The sequence below is a fragment of the Bombina bombina genome, chromosome 5 (assembly GCF_027579735.1).
Source record: "Bombina bombina isolate aBomBom1 chromosome 5, aBomBom1.pri, whole genome shotgun sequence".
In the NCBI taxonomy this organism is placed as follows: domain Eukaryota; kingdom Metazoa; phylum Chordata; class Amphibia; order Anura; family Bombinatoridae; genus Bombina; species Bombina bombina.
Window position 1 is genome coordinate 484,730,683 of NC_069503.1, and position 20,391 is coordinate 484,751,073.

Below are 20,391 nucleotides of genomic sequence, written 5' to 3' on the forward strand. Positions count from 1 at the left end.
GTAAGAGCAGAGGAGGAGTGGCAGGGCACGGCACAGTTTGACACCCTGCAGATTAGAATATCTTCCGGGGTAACTGCAGACTGCAAGAGGGGAAGCAGTAACTAGTAGACTACTACACAGGCAGAGATTTCTCAGAAAGGAGGAGGTAGCGGTTAGAAAATTCCGAGTTATCGAATAGCTTCAGGACTCCCCGGGAATTCTTTGGTACCGCGAGACACGTGTGTAGCATACCGGGGGCTTAGAGCATCACTTACTGACGGATACGTACCGCAGAATCATGGCTTACTATCAACAGCAGCAGCCACAGCAGCAGCCACAGCGACCCCCTGGGGGTGGCATGGCCGACCAGGCGTTTCTGTGGAATGTTTTTCAGCGGTACGTTTGGGGAGCAGGGGAGAATGTTCGTTTATAACTGTGTCTGTGTATCTAGCTATCTATATTCAAAATATTTTATCTGTATGTATATGACCATTTTCGAAGTATTCTGAAATGTTTTAATTCTATTTTAGAGTCTCTAATACACTAATCTCATTGTTTGTTTGGATTTATAGATGAAGAGGCACAAGTCTACTTGTTTAAAGGGACAGGACCCACCTTTTTCTTTCTTTCTTTCATTATTCAGATAGAGCATACAATTTTAAAATACTTTCCAATTTACTTCTATTATCTAATATGCTTTGTTCACTTGGCATCCTTTGTTGAAAAGTATACATTGGTAGGCTCAGGAGTTGGGAGCTAATTTATGATTGGTGGCTGCAAATATATTCCTCTTGCCATTGTGTTCATGTTCAGCTAGCTCCCAGTAGTGCTTTACTGCTCATTCAACAAAGTATACCAAGTGAATAAAGCAAAATTCATGATAGAAGTAAATTAGAAAGTTGTTCAAACATTAATACCTTGTATTATATATATATATATATATATATATATATATATACTGTGCAATGTAGGAAAATTAAATGTATTAAAGTGTTGGTATATGTAGACAAATTGTTCATTCAATGTATATAGTTTTCTTAGTCTGTCATAATTTACTATGATACTATAATAATAGTAATAAGATTACAGCTGCATGACTGTGCATAACGTATGGATTTGATTTAAAGGGACAGTCAACTTGAAAAGTTTTTTGTTTAAAAGACAGAAAATTCTTTTTTTTTTGTTGACACATTCTACAGTTTCGCAGACTGCCCCCTACCTCAGTTCTTTTGACGGACTTGCATTTTAGCCAATCAGTGCTTACGGAAGTGAGCACAATGTTATCTATGACAGTGTTTCTCAACCGTGGTCCTCAAGTACCCCTAACAGTCCAGGTTTTTATTATAGCTGTACTAGAGCATGGGTGAAATAATCAGCCAATGGATGAGAGCACGTTAGTAACCATGGCTATTGATCAGCTGATTATTTCACCTGTGCACTTGTTCAGCTATAATGAAAACCTGGCATATTGGGGGTACTTGAGGACCCCGGTTGGGAAACACTTATCTATGTGACACGCATGAACTAGCACTGTTTAACTGGGAAAAACTGTCAAAATGCACTAAGATAAGAGGTGGCCTTCAGTGTTTTAGAAAACAGTTTGAACCTACCTAGCATTAGTTTTCAAAATAGAATATCAAGAGAACAAAGCAAATTTGATAAAAGTGAATTGGAAAGTTGTTTAAACTTTCATGATTCTTTCAGATATGGCATTAAATCTTATTTTTTTTACTTGACTGTCCTTTTTAAATCAAATCAATTTAAAGTGATGGTAAAGTTTCCAATTCATGTAATCGGATCCAGAATGGAAACATTATTTTAGATGGACTTTATTTTATCCATTCTAATGCAAATACACTATTACTTATTATATTTTTTTAATATAAGTATATTTTTTTAATAAAGCAATGAAATTCTAATACCCTGTTTACCCTGTTTGTTTTGTGAGCTGATGATTTTGACTGTTCTTTAATCGGCACTCTAGACACACACACACAAAAAAATTGAGTGATGTGTGGCTAGCGCATAGATTTTCCATTACTTTAAATGGATATTAGCGCTGTGGAATCTGTTGGCGCTCTACAAATAACCGATAATAATAATATTCCAGCCAAAATTGGAATCCACATAGATGTGTTTCAGTGTTGAATAGAAGCATTTTTGTAATATACATGTATTAGCAAAAATGCTTCTAATAAAAGCTAGAGCTGTTTCAAAAGTGTATTTAAGTATGCACCGTGCACCAGCATTTTAAATACAGCACTTGCTCAGAGAGCCTAAGGAGCTTGTACTATCTGGTAATGACTCGATTTGTTAATTGCTGACATGATACAAGCCCCACTGATAATCTGAGCAGCTGCAGTATATAAAATGCTGGTGCACTGAGAATATCTCGCTATACCTCACATGCACGTGCAGAGAAAAATGTTAACACTAAAACAGTGATGACTTTTACAAGAAGCATTTTTGCCAATACATGTACATTGTAAATGTGTTTCTATTCAAAGATGTAATTAATCTATGTGCAGTTAATTTTTGACCGGAATGTCCCTTTTAAATATGGAGTCAGTAAGACTCTATTTAAATTACTGCATTAGAAATAGATATTGTGAAATATCTCCAGTTTAGTAAGTTAATTATTGGGCAGAGAAGAATAATCATTACCTTAATAACAATGTATAGTTTCATCTAACTAAGACAATAACATTATAGGTTTCACTTTCATTTTTTTTTTTATTAAGGTCAAAAGATGCATACAGAGTCAGATAATTAACCAATACAATATGCAGCAATACAATATTTGTATAAATCATAGTTATCCCACTTAGTACTGAAACATTAGTTGTACATACGAGACATTAAAGGGCCACTGTAAGTAAATATTTTCTATGCCTGTTACTAACTAACTACCCCAAATACGCTTTTTATCAATAGCATTTCATTAACATATTGCTACCGTATATCAGAAATCTTGTCTGCAAATGTAATTGTTTTCCAAACCCACTCCGTGGGTATCCTTTGCTCTGTACCAATCCGTTTACAATACCTAGGTTTCAAAATGGCGCTTTAAACACAAAGTTATTGGTTTAAGTATTTTGAACATGCAGTGCTGAAAATAGTGGGCAGGATAACGTGACATCATTGGTGAATAAAAGATATAACTTTTAGAACGTTATTAAACTTCGTTTTGGAGAAAATATAGGTCAGTAGGTTTTAATTAATGTTTATTAACTTTAATATGTTAGTTGTTTAGCTTAAAAATTATAACAGAAAGTAATCCTTTAAGCAAGATTATATACAACAATAGTCATAAGAATGGGTATCAACTTGGTAAACAGACACAAACTAGCGCCTAGATTTAGAGTTTTGTCGGTAACGACCCGCGTAGCTAACGCTGGCTTTTTTCTGGCCGCACCTTTTAAATACCTCTGGTATTGAGAGTTCACAGAATGGCTGCGTTAGGCTCCAAAAAGGGAGCGTACAGGCATATTTACCGCCACTGCAACTCTCGATATCAGAGTTGCTTACGGACGCGGCCAGCTTCAAAAACGTGCTCGTGCACGATTCCCCCATAGAAAACAATTGGGCTGTTTGAGCTGAAAAAAAACCTAACACCTGCAAAAAAGCCGCGTTCAGCTCCTAACGCAGCCCCATTGTTGTCTATGGGGAAACACTTCCTTCGTCTGCACCTAACACTCTAACATGTACCCCGAGTCTAAACACCCCTAACCTTACACTTATTAACCCCTAATCTGCCGCCCCCGCTATCGCTGACCCCTGCATATTATTTTTAACCCCTAATCTGCCGCTCTGTAAACCGCTGCTACTTACATTATCCCTATGTACCCCTAATCTGCCCCCCACAACGTCGCCTCCACCTGCCTACACTTATTAACCCATAATCCGCCTCACTAACCCTATAATAAATAGTATTAACCCCTAATCTGCCCTCCCTAACATCGCCGACACCTAACTTCAAACATTAACCCCTAATCTGCCGACTGGAGCTCACCGCTATTCTAATAAATGTATTAACCCCTAAAGCTAAGTCTAACCCTAACACCCCCCTAAATTAAATATAATTTTAATCTAACGAAATTAATTAACTCTTATTAAATAAATTATTCCTATTTAAAGCTAAATACTTACCTGTAAAATAAATCCTAATATAGCTACAATATAAATTATATTTATATTATAGCTATTTTAGGATTTATATTTATTTTACAGTTAACTTTGTATTTATTTTAACCAGGTACAATAGCTATAAAATAGTTAAGAACTATTTAATAGCTAAAATAGTTAAAATAATTACAAAATTACCTGTAAAATAAATCCTAACCTAAGTTACAATTAAACCTAACACTACACTATCAATAAATTAATTAAATACAATATCTACAAATAAATACAATGAAATAAACTAACTAAAGTACAAAAAATAAAAAAAATATTTACAAACATCAGAAAAATATTACAACAATTTTAAACTAATTACACCTACTCTAAGCCCCCTAATAAAATAACAAAGACCTCCAAAATAAAAAAAATGCCCTACCCTATTCTAAATTACTAAAGTTCAAAGCTCTTTTACCTTACCAGCCCTGAACAGGGCCCTTTGCGGGGCATGCCCCAAAGAATTCAGCTCTTTTGCCTGTAAAAAAAACACATACAATACCCCACCACCCACATACCCCTAATCTAACCCAAACCCCCCTTAAATAAACCTAACACTAAGCCCCTGAAGATCTTCCTACCTTATCTTCACCATACCAGGTTCACCGATCGATCCAGAAGAGCTCCTCCGATGTCTTGATCCAAGCCCAAGCGGGGGGCTGAAGATGTCCATGATCCGGCTGAAGTCTTCATCCAAGCGGGAGCTGAAGAGGTCCATGATCCGGCTGAAGTCTTCTATCAACGGCATCTTCAATCTTCTTTCTTCCGGATCCATGTTCATCTTGCAGACCTCCGACGCGGAACATCCTGCTGGCCCGACGGACTACCGACGAATGAAGGCTCCTTTAAGGGACGTCATCCAAGATGGCGTCCCTCGAATTCCGATTGGCTGATAGTATTCTATCAGCCTATCGGAATTAAGGTAGGAAAATTCTGATTGGCTGATGGAATCAGCCAATCAGAATCAAGTTCAATCCGATTGGATGATCCGATCAGCCAATAGAATGCGAGCTCAATCTGATTGGCTGATCGGATCGGCCAATCGGATTGAACTTGATTCTGATTGGCTGATTCCATCAGCCAATCAGAATTTTCCTACCTTAATTCCGATTGGCTGATAGAATACTATCAGCCAATCGGAATTCGAGGGTGCCATCTTGGATGACGTCCCTTAAAGGAGCCTTCATTCGTCGGTAGTCCGTCGGGCCAGCAGGAAGTTCCGCGTCGGAGGTCTGCAAGATGAACATGGATCCGGAAGAAAGAAGGTTGAAGATGCCGTTGATAGAAGACTTCAGCCGGATCATGGACCTCTTCAGCTCCCGCTTGGATGAAGACTTCAGCCGGATCATGGACATCTTCAGCCCCCCGCTTGGGCTTGGATCAAGACATCGGAGGAGCTCTTCTGGATCGATCGGTGAACCTGGTATGGTGAAGATAAGGTAGGAAGATCTTCAGGGGCTTAGTGTTAGGTTTATTTAAGGGGGATTTGGGTTAGATTAGGGGTATGTGGGTGGTGGGTTGTAATGTTGGGGGGGGGTATTGTATGTTTTTTTTTTTTTTACAGGCAAAAGAGCTGAATTCTTTGGGGCATGCCCCGCAAAGGGCCCTTTTCAGGGCTGGTAAGGTAAAAGAGCTTTGAACTTTTTTAATTTAGAATAGGGTAGGGCATTTTTTTTATTTTGGGGGGCTTTGTTATTTTATTAGGGGGCTTAGAGTAGGTGTAATTAGTTTTAAAATTGTTGTAATATTTTTCTGATGTTTGTAAATATTTTTTTATTTTTTGTAACTTAGTTAATTTCATTGTATTTATTTGTAGATATTATATTTAATTAATTTATTGATAGTGTAGTGTTAGGTTTAATTGTAGGTATTTTAATTAATTTATTGATAGTGTAGTGTTAGGTTTAATTGTAATTTAGGATTTATTTTACAGGTAATTTTGTAATTATTTTAACTATTTTAGCTATTAAATAGTTCTTAACTATTTAATAGCTATTGTACCTGGTTAAAATAAATACAAAGTTGCCTGTAAAATAAATATTAATCCTAAAATAGCTATAATATAATTATAATTTGTTGTAGCTATATTAGGGTTTATTTTACAGGTAAGTATTTAGATTTAAATAGGAATAATTTATTTAATAAGAGTTAATTTATTTAGTTAGAATAAAATTATATTTAACTTAGGAGGGTGTTGGGGTTAGGGTTAAAATTTAGCTTTAGGGGTTAATTTATTAGAGTAGCGGTGAGCTCCGATCGGCAGATTAGGGGTTAATACTATTTATTATAGGGTTATTGAGGCGGGAGTGAGGCGGATTAGGGGTTAATAACTTTATTATAGTAGTGGTGCGGTCCGCTCGGCAGATTAGGGGTTAATAAGTGTAGGCAGGTGGAGGCGACGTTGAGGGGGGCAGATTAGGGGTTAATAAATATAATATAGGGGTCGGCGGTGTTAGGGGCAGCAGATTAGGGGTACATAGCTATAATGTAGCTGGCGGCAGCGTGCGGACGGCAGATTAGGGGTTAATAATAATATGCAGGGGTCAGCGATAGCGGGGGCGGCAGATTAGGGGTTCATAAATATAATATAGGGGTCGGCGGTGTTAGGGGCAGCATATTGGGGTACATAAGTATAACGTAGGTGGCGGTCTGCAGATTAGGGGTTAAAATTTTTTATTAGAGTGGCGGCGATGTGGCGGAGCCTCGGTTTAGGGGTACATAGGTAGTTTATGGGTGTTGGTGTACTTTAGAGCACAGTAGTTAAGAGCTTTATGAACCAGCGTTAGCCCAGAAAGCTCTTAACTACTGACTTTTTTTCTGCGGCTGGAGTTTTGTCGTTAGAATTCTAACGCTCACTTCAGACACGACTCTAAATACCGGAGTTAGAAAAATCCCATTGAAAAGATAGGATACGCAATTGACGTAAGGGGATCTGCGGTATGGAAAAGTCGCGGCTGGAAAGTGAGCGTTAGACCCTTTCCTGACTGACTCCAAATACCGGCGGTAGCCTAAAACCAGCGTTAGGAGCCTCTAACGCTGGTTTTCACGGCTACCGCCAAACTCTAAATCTAGGCCTAGGATTCTTACCTGTGCTATACATGTATTAAAGGGACAGGAAACTCAAAATGAAACTTTCATGATTCAGATAGAGCAGACAAATTTATGCCGCTTTCCAATTTACTTCTGTTATCAAATTTGCTTCATCCTCTTGGTATCTCTTATTGAAGAGTAAAACTAGGTAGGCTCATAAGAGCTCAGGAGTTTGCACGTGTCTTTAGTCCTCTATGGCATCAGCATTTTTCAACATTATTTGTAGCTTTGTTATACAATGTTGCAAAACACTGCTGCCATAGAGTACTAAAGACGTGCACACTCCTGAGCTCTTATGAGCCTACCTATATTTACTCTTCAATAAAAGATACCAAGAGAACAAAACATTTGATAACAGAATTAAATCCGAAAGTTGTTTAAAATTGTCTGCTCTATCAGAATCATTAAAGTTTAATTTGACTTTACTGTTCCTTCAATTTCTAATTTATTAATTTTTTTTGATTATTATAATTAGCATGCCAGCTAAATTACTATAGCATTGAAATAACAAAATGATGATCTATTTTTTTTCCCTATGAATTAAGAGAAAACAATTATGAGCCATCTAACACAAACTTTTGTTTAGAAACCATATAACCATATAGACCTCCTTATAGCTCACTGGAAACACTCTTGGACTCCATGTTATGAGGAGGGAATCTGAATGTAAGAGGCCACTTTTGGACCTCGGAGAGTATGCTGCATAAAACTTAAGATACATATCGAGGAGTGACATTTTAGTAAACATAGCTTATGGGAAATCTCATATGGGGGAAAAATAATTAACACAACCAAGCTCTATAAGAGAGTACCAAGTTCTGTCAGGCAGCATAATCAATAAAAACTGCTGTTAACATTAAAGGGATACTAACCCCCTGGGTAATGCTTGCTGATTGGAGACTAAATGTTGCCACCAATCATCAAGCGCTACCCAGGGTGCTAAACCAAAATGGGCTGGCTCCTAAGCTTAGATTCCTGCTTTTTCAAAGATACCAAGAGCGAGAAGAAAAATTGATAATAGGAATACATTAGAAAGCTGCTTAAAATTGCATGCTCTAGCTGAATCATGAAAGAAAAAATTTGAGTTTAGTATCCCTTTAAAGGGACCTGAAACCCAAAATGTTTTTGTTTTTTTTCACGATTTAGAATACAATTTTAAACAACATTCTAATTTACTTCTATTATTTAATTTGCTTCATTTTTTAGATATCCTTTGTTGAAGAAATAGCAATGCACATGAGTAAGCCAATCACATGAGGCAGCTATGTGCAGCCACCAATCGGCAGCTACTGGACCTTTTTAGGTATGCTTTTCAACAAAGGATATCAAGAGTATAAATTAAATTACATAATAGAAGTCAAATGGAAAGTTGTTTAAAATTGCATGCTCCATTCTAAATCATGAAAGGAGAGAAAAATGGGTTTAATGTCCCTTTTTTAAAGGGGCAGTAAACCTACAAAATGTTATATAATTGTGCACATAGTGCAGAATTATATAACATTATCTTAGCGCAAACTTTATGCAACATAATATTGCAGCTAAAATTTGATTATAAAAGAGTTTTTTTCAGACTGCCGCTCTTGCTCTACTGAGCGGGTCTGGTTTTCCCCCTGAGCACATCTGTGCAGCTGTCTACTCGCAGACCGGCCCGATCGCGCCATTACACTCAATGTAGCTCGCTCCTGCTCTGTCTGATAGCGGGAGCGAGCTACATTGAGGGCTAGGGGAATAGCACATTTTATACCACTAGATAGGTGTGAGGAATTATTACAGTGCAAAACTGGGGTATCATAAATATTCTGAGGCTATGTATGTAAATTACTAGGTTGCACAGAGTTAGATTGAAACATACACATTTGGACTTACAGTAGTACATAGGAATTCCACAGTCAGTCTATGAAATAAAAAAAGAGAAGGAAATTTAGTCCGCTCAACTAAACTCAAATAATGTAATAATAATGCCAATTTTACTTAGATATAGAGGTGCAACCTGGTAAATACATTTACATACGAAATAAATAGAGAGAGAAGGAAATTACCGGTATAAGGTAAGACCTAAAAAGACCAGGGGTATTGCACACTACTTAGATGATCACAAAATGCAGAACAACAGAATATGCCAAAATGTGATTTAATAAGTGCAAATAAATAAACCTAAACTTAAATACATCCTAAAATATACATACACATAGAGGACAACACATGGGCCCCACATACACCTTATATTATTGCTAAGCCGGCTGGTAATAAAAATGCACAGGTACTGAACCAAACAATAGCAGCAAGATGAAATATGTAACAGCTGCAATAAGTTCAAAATGTCATTTAGTGTTTCATAACAAAAGAGTAGCAACAGAAGAGCAACAATTGAAGGTTAGTATTGTCTAAATGCCACAGCTGCGGTTAGGGTTGCCACCTCAGCCATGTTTTCCTGGACACTTATGAGTTACACATGCTGCAGGGTGTGCAGGGAGGAACATGTATTGTGTTTCTGGACAGCACTATTCATATTCCTCCCTGCAAACCCTGCAGCATGTGTAACTTATAAGGGTTCTGTATTTTAATGGACGGGTGGCAACCCTAGCTGCGGTTAAATCAGAATCACATGTAGTTATCTATAATGGCAACTTGGTAGCAAGCTGTATATAAAAAACAGCAGTCAATCTTGTAGTCAATGTTAGTCAGCAAGCAATATAACACTTGGAATATGCAAAGGTACAGCAGTTGTAATCAAATCAGCAGTGCCAAATATTATTCCATAGCGTGTTAGCGTAACTTCAAAGCAGACAACATGTACAGCAGCAATCGGTAGCAAAATGATGATTAAACAGCAAGCAGCATTTATTAAAGTTACTTGTGCATGTGCGATAGATAAGCAAGTATATGGTACTATTTCCTCATTAACAACCCTGTGTGGGGTATCCACATGAGAGATCTTATATATTAGCGAGGTGGGTAATATTCTTCCGTCCTTAGACAGGTAGTTGTTTTAAGACCCATATGAGTCTACCGTTGCCTCTCCTTCAAGAAAATGGTACCCTTTGAACATTTCTTCCGCTCACTACTCCTCCACACAGGGCGTAATGTACCAAATGGCTTGAGGTGGGGGGATCCCACGGCTGTAGTGCTGCGCACCGACGCTTCCTTCTGAGCGTTTTGCTCCGTCGTTTAGCAGCAAGAAGCTTCTTCCGGGTTGATCCCTGACATCATAGAAGGCTCTTCTTATTGGACACGGTAAACGTCAGTCATTCATTAAAAGTTTGTTGAAAGTTTTTTTGCACGGCATCAAAAGATGTTACACACACTCCTTCAGAATTTATAACAGGGGACACTAAATATGGTCACCAGAAATGGCATAATCCGACGTAATGTGCCTTACTTAAATTATATGTACATTTACATGGATATTATGATTTTTTACAAAGAGGGAGATTTCTGGGTTTTTAATTACTCATAGAACAGAGAGATAGTATAGATAGTAAAATATGTATAAATAAATAAAGCCATTTGTACACTTATAATTTTTAGGCAGAAAAGAGGCGAACTCCAATTTCTTTCATGTAATTAACAAGAGTCCATGAGCTAGTGACGTATGGGATATACATTCCTACCAGGAGGGGCAAAGTTTCCCAAACCTCAAAATGCCTATAAATACACCCCTCACCACACCCACAAATCAGTTTTTACAAACTTTGCCTCCTATGGAGGTGGTGAAGTAAGTTTGTGCTAGATTCTACGTTGATATGCGCTCCGCAGCAGGTTGGAGCCCGGTTTTCCTCTCAGCGTGCAGTGAATGTCAGAGGGATGTGAGGAGAGTATTGCCTATTTGAATTCAATGATCTCCTTCTACGGGGTCTATTTCATAGGTTCTCTGTTATCGGTCGTAGAGATTCATCTCTTACCTCCCTTTTCAGATCGACGATATACTCCTTATATATACCATTACCTCTACTGATTCTCGTTTCAGTACTGGTTTGGCTTTCTACTACTTGTAGATGAGTGTCCTGGGGTAAGTAAGTCTTATTTTCTGTGACACTCTAAGCTATGTTTGGGCACTTTTATATAAAGTTCTAAATATATGTATTCAAACATTTATTTGCCTTGACTCAGATTGTTCAACGTTCCTTATTTCAGACAGTCAGTTTCATATTTGGGATAATGCATATGAATAAATCAATTTTTTTCTTACCTTAAAATTTGACTTTTTCCCTGTGGGCTGTTAGGCTCGCGGGGGCTGAAAATGCTTCATTTTATTGCGTCATTCTTGGCGCAGACTTTTTTGGCGCAAATTTTTTTTTCCCCGTTTCCGGCGTCATACGTATCGCTGGAAGTTGCGTCATTTTTTGACGCTAAAAAATATGGGCGTCACTATTGTCTCCACATTATTTAAGTCTCATTATTTATTGCTTCTGGTTGCTAGAAGCTTGTTCACTGGCATTTTTTCCCATTCCTGAAACTGTCATTTAAGGAATTTGATCAATTTTGCTTTATATGTTGTTTTTTCTATTACATATTGCAAAATGTCCCAGGTTGACACTGAGTCAGAAGATACTTCTGGAAAAACGCTGCCTGGTGCTGGATCGACCAAAGTTAAGTGTATCTGCTGTAAACTTGTGGTATCTGTTCCTCCAGCTGTTGTTTGTAATGAATGTCATGACAAACTTGTTAATAAAGATAATATTTCCTTTAGTAATTTTACATTACCTGTTGCTGTTCCGTCAACATCTAATACTCAGAGTGTTCCTGTTAACATAAGAGATTTTGTTTCTAAATCCATTAAGAAGTCCATGTCTGTTATTCCTCCTTCTAGTAAACGTAAAAGGTCTTTTAAAACTTCTCATTTTTCAGATGAATTTTTAAATGAACATCATCATTCTGATAATGGTTCCTCTGGTTCAGAGGATTCTGTCTCAGAGGTTGATGCTGATAAATCTTCATATTTATTTAAAATGGAATTTATTCGTTCTTTACTTAAAGAAGTCTTAATTGCATTAGAAATAGAGGATTCTGGTCCTCTTGATACTAAATCCAAACGTTTAAATAAGGTTTTTAAATCTCCTGTAGTTATTACAGAAGTTTTTCCTGTCCCTGATGCTATTTCTGAAGTAATCTCCAGGGAATGGAATAATTTTGGTAATTCATTTTACTCCTTCTAAACGTTTTAAGCAATTATATCCTGTGCCATCTGACAGATTAGAGTTTTGGGACAAAATCCCTAAAGTTGATGGGGCTATCTCTACTCTTGCTAAACGTACTACTATTCCTACGGCAGATAGTACTTCCTTTAAGGATCCTTTAGATAGGAAGATTGAATCCTTTCTAAGAAAAGCTTACTTATGTTCAGGTAATCTTCTTAGACCAGCTATATCTTTAGCGGATGTTGCTGCAGCTTCAACTTTTTGGTTAGAAGCTTTAGCGCAACAAGTAACAGATCATAATTCTCATAGCATTGTTAATCTTCTTCAACATGCTAATAACTTTATTTGTGATGCCATCTTTGATATCATTAGAGTTGATGTCAGGTATATGTCTCTAGCTATTTTAGCTAGAAGAGCTTTATGGCTTAAATCTTGGAATGCTGATATGTCTTCTAAGTCAACTTTGCTTTCCCTTTCTTTCCAGGGTAATAAATTATTTGGTTCTCAGTTGGATTCTATTATCTCAACTGTTACTGGAGGGAAAGGAACTTTTTTACCACAGGATAAAAAATCTAAAGGTAAATTTAGATCTAATAATCGTTTTCGTTCCTTTCGTCACAATAAGGAACAAAAACCTGATCCTTCACCCACAGGAGCGGTATCAGTTTGGAAACCATCTCCAGTCTGGAATAAATCCAAGCCTTTTAGAAAACCAAAGCCAGCTCCCAAGTCCACATGAAGGTACGGTCCTCATTCCAGCCCAGCTGGTAGGGGGCAGATTACGTTTTTTCAAAGAAATTTGGATCAATTCAATTCACAATCTTTGGATTCAGAACATTGTTTCAGAAGGGTACAGAATTGGCTTCAAGATAAGGCCTCCTGCAAAGAGATTTTTTCTTTCCCGTGTCCCAGTAAATCCAGCGAAAGCTCAAGCATTTCTGAAATGTGTTTCAGATCTAGAGTTGGCTGGAGTAATTATGCCAGTTCCAGTTCTGGAACAGGGGCTGGGGTTTTATTCAAATCTCTTCATTGTACCAAAGAAGGAGAATTCCTTCAGACCAGTTCTGGATCTAAAAATATTGAATCATTATGTAAGGATACCAACATTCAAAATGGTAACTATAAGGACTATCCTGCCTTTTGTTCAGCAAGGGCATTATATGTCCACAATAGATTTACAGGATGCATATCTGCATATTCCGATTCATCCAGATCACTATCAGTTTCTGAGATTCTCTTTCCTAGACGAGCATTACCAGTTTGTGGCTCTGCCGTTTGGCCTAGCAACAGCTCCAAGAATTTTTACAAAGGTTCTCGGTGCCCTTCTGTCTGTAATCAGAGAACAGGGTATTGTGGTATTTCCTTATTTGGACGATATCTTGGTACTTGCTCAGTCTTCACATTTAGCAGAATCTCATACGAATCAACTTGTGTTGTTTCTTCAAGATCATGGTTGGAGGATCAATTTACCGAAAAGTTCATTGATTCCTCAGACAAGGGTAATCTTTTTAGGTTTACAGATAGATTCAGTGTCCATGACTCTGTCTCTGACAGACAAGAGACGTCTAAAATTGATCTCAGCTTGTCGAAACCTTCAATCACAATCATTCCCTTCGGTAGCCTTATGCATGGAAATTCTAGGTCTTATGACTGCTGCATCGGACGCAATCCCCTTTGCTCGTTTTCACATGCGACCTCTTCAGCTCTGTATGCTGAACCAGTGGTGCAGGGATTACACAAAGATATCTCAATTAATATCTTTAAAACCGATTGTACGACACTCTCTGACGTGGTGGACAGATCACCATTGTTTAGTTCAGGGGGCTTCTTTTGTTCTTCCGACCTGGACTGTAATTTCAACAGATGCAAGTCTTACAGGTTGGGGAGCTGTTTGGGGGTCTCTGACAGCACAAGGGGTTTGGGAATCTCAGGAGGTGAGATTACCAATCAATATTTTGGAACTCCGTGCAATTTTCAGAGCTCTTCAGTCATGGCCTCTTCTAAAGAGAGAATCGTTTATTTGTTTTCAGATAGACAATGTCACAACTGTGGCATACATCAATCATCAAGGAGGGACTCACAGTCCTTTGGCTATGAAAGAAGTATCTCGAATACTGGTATGGGCGGAATCCAGCTCCTGTCTAATTTCTGCGGTTCATATCCCAGGTATAGACAATTGGGAAGCGGATTATCTCATTCGCCAAACGTTACATCCGGGCGATTGGTCTCTTCACCCAGAGGTATTTCTTCAGATTGTTCAAATGTGGGGACTTCCAGAAATAGATCTGATGGCTTCTCATCTAAACAAGAAACTTCCCAGGTATCTGTCCAGATCCAGGGATCCTCAGGCGGAAGCAGTGAATGCATTGTCACTTCCTTGGAAGTATCACCCTGCCTATCTCTTTCCGCCTCTAGTTCTTCTTCCAAGAGTAATCTCCAAGATTCTGAAGGAATGCTCGTTTGTTCTGCTGGTGGCTCCAGCATGGCCTCACAGGTGTTGGTATGCAGATCTTGTCCGGATGGCCTCTTGCCAACCGTGGACTCTTCCGTTAAGACCAGACCTTCTGTCGCAAGGTCCTTTTTTCCATCAGGATCTGAAATCCTTAAATTTAAAGGTATGGAGATTGAACGCTTGATTCTTAGTCAAAGAGGTTTCTCTGACTCTGTGATTAATACTATGTTACAGGCTCGTAAATCTGTATCTAGGAAGATATATTATAGAGTCTGGAAGACTTACATTTCTTGGTGTCTTTCTCATCATTTTTCCTGGCATTCTTTTAGAATTCCGAGAATTTTACAGTTTCTTCAGGATGGTTTGGATAAAGGTTTGTCTGCAAGTTCCTTGAAAGGACAAATCTCTGCTTTTTCTGTTCTTTTTCACAGAAAGATTGCTAATCTTCCTGATATTGTTTTGTACAAGCTTTGGTTCGTATAAAACCTGTCATTAAGTCAATTTCTCCTCCTTGGAGTTTGAATTCGGTTCTGGGGGCTCTTCAAGCTCCTCCGTTTGAACCTGTGCATTCATTGGACATTAAATTACTTTCTTGGAAAGTTTTGTTTCTTTTGGCCATCTCTTCTGCTAGAAGAGTTTCTGAATTATCTGCTCTTTCTTGTGAGTCTCTTTTTCTGATTTTTCATCAGGATAAGGCGGTGTTGCGAACTTCTTTTAAATTTTTACCTAAGGTTGTGAATTCTAACAACATTAGTAGAGAAATTGTGGTTACTTCATGTATGTCCTAATCCTAAGAATTCTAAGGAGAAATCATTGCATTCTTTGGATGTAGTTAGAGCTTTGAAATATTATGTTGAAGCTACTAAGAATTTCCGAAAGACTTCTAGTCTATTTGTTATCTTTTCCGGTTCTAGGAAAGGTCAGAAGGCCTCTGCCATTTCTTTGTCATCTTGGTTAAAATCTTTAATTCATCATGCCTATGTCGAGTCGGGTAAAACTCCGCCTTAAAGGATTACAGCTCATTCTACTAGGTCAGTTTCTACTTCCTGGGCATATAGGAATGAAGCTTCGGTTGATCTGATTTGCAAAGCAGCAACTTGGTCTTCTTTGCATACTTTTACTAAATTCTACCATTTTGATGTGTTTTCTTCTTCTGAAGCAGTTTTTGGTAGAAAAGTACTTCAGGCAGCTGTTTCAGTTTGATTCTTCATTATAAAATTTAAACTTTATTTTGGGTGTGGCTTATTTTCAGCGGAATTGGCTGTCTTTATTTTATCCCTCCCTCTCTAGTGACTCTTGCGTGGAAGATCCACATCTTGGGTAGTCATTATCCCATACGTCACTAGCTCATGGACTCTTGCTAATTACATGAAAGAAAACATAATTTATGTAAGAACTTACCTGATAAATTCATTTCTTTCATATTAGCAAGAGTCCATGAGGCCCACCCTTTTTGTGGTGGTTATGATTTTTTTGTATAAAGCACAATTATTCCAATTCCTTATTTTTTTATGCTTTCGCACTTTTTTCTTATCACCCCACTTCTTGGCTATGCGTTAAACTGATTTGTGGGTGTGGTGAGGGGTGTATTTATAGACATTTTGAGGTTTGGGAAACTTTGCCCCTCCTGGTAGGAATGTATATCCCATACGTCACTAGCTCATGGACTCTTGCTAATATGAAAGAAATGAATTTATCAGGTAAGTTCTTACATAAATTATGTTTTTTTATTAAGTCCTGTTGGGGACAATGTTTTTAAAGTGAACATCCACCTTGTCTCCTTTTGGAGCAATATGGTGTTAATATTACCTCCTCTTCTATGCTGACTCACTTGTTCAATGCCTATAAATTCCAAACAGTCTAATTTAGACTGATGGAATTGGGCACAATGCCTAGCCACTGGGCTATCAATTTTAACATCTTTGATGTCATCCCTATGCTCATATATGTGTGTACAGAGCTCTCTATATGTTTTCCCTATATAGAAGCTTGAGCAAGATAGCAAATAGATTACCCCAGTGTAGGAACAATTGATGAAGGATTTGATTTTAAATGTTTTGCCCGTGGTTGTTTCGAAAGTTTTTGATCGCTTAATAAAAGTGCATGCTGCACAGTGGTTGCATGGAAAGCAACCCACTATACTTTGTGCCTTATCAGTCAACCAATTGGTCTTTTCTGCTTTTACAAATTCACTTTTTTACAAGTAGATCTTTGAGATTACTGGCTATTCTTGCTGTCATTGAGGGATTAAGTCCTACTGAGTCAAAGAGATCACTGTCCTGGGAAAGCAAGTACCAATTATTGCTTAAAATTGACCGCAATTTTTTCCAATGTGAATTATATTTGGTTATGAACCTTATTTTCCCTTCTTCCCCAGGACACTCCCTCTGAATATATAGGAGATCTTTCCTATCTTGCATTTTAGCTTTGTATTTAGCTCTTTTCACAACTCTCTTTGAATACCCTCTTTCATAAAACCTTTCTGCCATTTATTTAGATTGCCTATTAAAGGTATTGATGTCCGAACAGGTTCTACGCAAGCGTAGGAATTGGCCATATGGGATTCCTCTTTTTAAATTTTCTAGATGGTGACTACTACCCAACAATAGACTGTTGGATGCAGTTTTCTTTCTGTATACTTCTGTATGTATTTTGTCACCATCCCTACTAATCAAAAGATCTAGGAAACTTATACTGTTTAAGTCACTACTACAGGTAAGAAAGATATTGAGATTATTCTGATTAAGAATACCTACAAATTCTTCCAATTTAACCGTGGTACCTTCCCATAATATTAAGATGTCATCGACATATCTTATCCATAGGGATACGTGTGCATCCACCCATGCGGCCAGATCTCCAAAAACCACTAGGTTTTCCCACAAACCCAAGTGGAGGCAGGCATAGGTGGGTGCACACGTAGCCCCCGTGGCTATTCCTCGAATTTGTCTGTAGTATTTTCCATTGAACATAAAAATGTTGTTCAAAACGAAATTTAGTAACTTCATAACAAATTTAGTATGTTTTTCAAAGTCATTTCCTTGGGTTCTTAAAAAGTTTTCGCATGCTCTTACACCTACTTCATGTGGTATTGATGAATACAATGATTCAACATCTAAAGAGACGAGTAAGGTATTTTCAGAAATTGCAAGCCCATCCAGTTTCTTGATTACATCTATAGAGTCTTGTGTGAAAGTTCTCAACTCAGACACAAAAGGTTGAAGGAAAGAATCTATGTATTTACTAATACCTTCTGTTGGTCCCCCTATCCCCGAAATAATGGGGCGTCCAGGGGGTTTTGCTGGCGATTTGTTTAACTTAGGTATCCAATAAAATACTGGAACTTTAGGTTTGTCATTATAGAGGAATGAGAATTCTTGCCCTGTCAATAACCCTTCTCTTCTAGCATCATTTAATAGAAACAGCAACTCATGTGATTTTAAAAATGCTTCTTGGTTAACTTTCTGATATTGATCTACCATATTTAACTGCCGGTTTGCTTCTTCCATATAGTTTTTTTTGGTCAAGAATTACAACATTACCCCCCTTGTCGGCCGGTTTTATGACCAGTTCTTTGTGTCTTAATAACTTAAAGTGAATGTAAATTTTGATGCTTAAGTGCCCGGTTTTTAAAACTTTGATTAAAAACAGGGGCACTTTAATTCATTAAAATTTACATTTCACTCCTGTTGTGACAAAAAAACTTACCTTTTAAACTTCACAGCAGCTGCTGCTTCCTCCGGTCTCACAAGCCATTTCTGATGTCAGAAATTATTGATAGGTCATCCTCCAATCACAGATTCCCCCCCGGGGGATTCAATGTCTGATTCACTGCTGTGATTGGATGAAGCCGGATACCTCATTTTAGACCCAGGAAGAGGCTTTGAAACGGGTGGAGGAAGCTGGAGCTGCTGTGAAGATTAAAAAGTAAGTTTATTTTCACAACAGGAGTGAAATGAAAATTTTGATGAATTAAAGTGCCCCTGTTTTTAATCAAAGTTTTAAAAACCGGGCACTTTAGCATCAAAATTTACATTCACTTTAAGTTATTAAGACACAAAGTGCCCGGTTTTTAAAACTTTGATTAAAAACAGGGGCACTTTAATTCATCAAAATTTTCATTTCACTCCTGTTGTGAAAATAAACTTACTTTTTAATCTTCACAGCAGCTCCAGCTTCCTCCACCCGTTTCAAAGCCTCTTCCTGGGTCTAAAATGAGGTATCCGGCTTCATCCAATCACAGCAGTGAATCAGACATTGAATCCCCCGGGGGGGAATCTGTGATTGGAGGATGACCTATCAATAATTTCTGACATCAGAAATGGCTTGTGAGACCGGAGGAAGCAGCAGCTGCTGTGAAGTTTAAAAGGTAAGTTTTTTTGTCACAACAGGAGTGAAATGTAAATTTTAATGAATTAAAGTGCCCCTGTTTTTAATCAAAGTTTTAAAAACCGGGCACTTAAGCATCAAAATTTACAATCACTTTAAGTGCTACTCTTTCCTTGGGAGTTAAGTTGTCTATGACAATATCAGTAAACTGTATCTGTTCTCATTTGAGACATTTTTGACAAAAGTTGCAATACTTGGTATTGTAGAGAAAGTAGGCATATAAGTTGATTTTTTTTTAAAACCTTTTTTTGGTTTAATATCAGTCCTAACTAGAGAATCTTGGTCATTTAATAGGCCTTCTAAATCAATAATTGCTTGTCTGTCACCCAAATTGGTTAAATCAATAGTTGTCTTTGGTTTCATGATTTTTTTAAGAGCTAGTTTCCTAGCGAATAAATTAAGGTCTTTAATGACTTCAAAAGTATCTAAATTTGAACTGGGACAGAAACTCAATCCTTTCTCTAGTACTCTGATATGTTGTTGATTTAAATTAAAATTAGCCAGATTAACAATATTACTGGAGGGTAGTGGGGGATCTCCTAATATTGATATGAGTATTATTTAATTGTAACGCAATCTGTTCCTTGTGATTATATGGAACCTTCTGTTGTTCCTTTGCCCACCTCCACCTCTCCTTTCTGTCAAATTCCTTCTTGCCGTACCTTCTCCTCCCTCCCCGTCTGGTCCTACGCCTAAAGAGGTCTGTTCATTATTCTGGGTCAGTACATTTTGTTATCTGTGCCTGAGTCGTAATAATTATGTGTGTTGAATCTATTTCTGTATATGTACACTCTATCTCTACGGTAGTATTCTTGGTATCTTATAAGCTTGCGTCTTTTTCTGCTTTTTAGGTCACTTTGCAATTTTTCAATTAATTTTTTGACTTCTTTATTTAGTTTTTCAAAAGATGTATCAGTTTCATATTTTGTTAGACAATTATACACCGTTTCAACCTCTGTTTTACACTGTTCTAACTTCTTCCCATCTTCCGCTATAATCAGGGCAGTTAGCTCTAAGGAACATTTAGTAAGAATTTCGTTCCATTTATATAAAACAGTGTTTGCATCAATACCTCTAAGGTTAATCCCAGGATCTAATCTAATACGTAACCCCCTTGGGATTATATCAAGTTTTAAATAGTTAGTTAGGCTCTGGTGCTCCCACTTG

The 20,391-nt window shown here is 37.6% G+C and overlaps 1 protein-coding gene across 2 annotated transcripts in view; it reads left to right on the top strand.

The window, feature by feature from the left end:
* Window positions 1-47: 47 nt before the first annotated feature.
* Window positions 48-20,391, top strand: part of PDCD6 (programmed cell death 6) — a 175,733-nt gene continuing 155,389 nt past the window's right edge. Inside the window, exon 1 of one of the 2 annotated variants that reach the window (XM_053714397.1) lies at window positions 48-375. In XM_053714397.1, the coding sequence (XP_053570372.1) occupies window positions 278-375 (98 nt within the window). In that variant the 5' untranslated portion in view covers window positions 48-277. The remainder of the gene's footprint in view (window positions 376-20,391) is intronic. The other variant, XM_053714398.1, reaches the window with a different exon arrangement.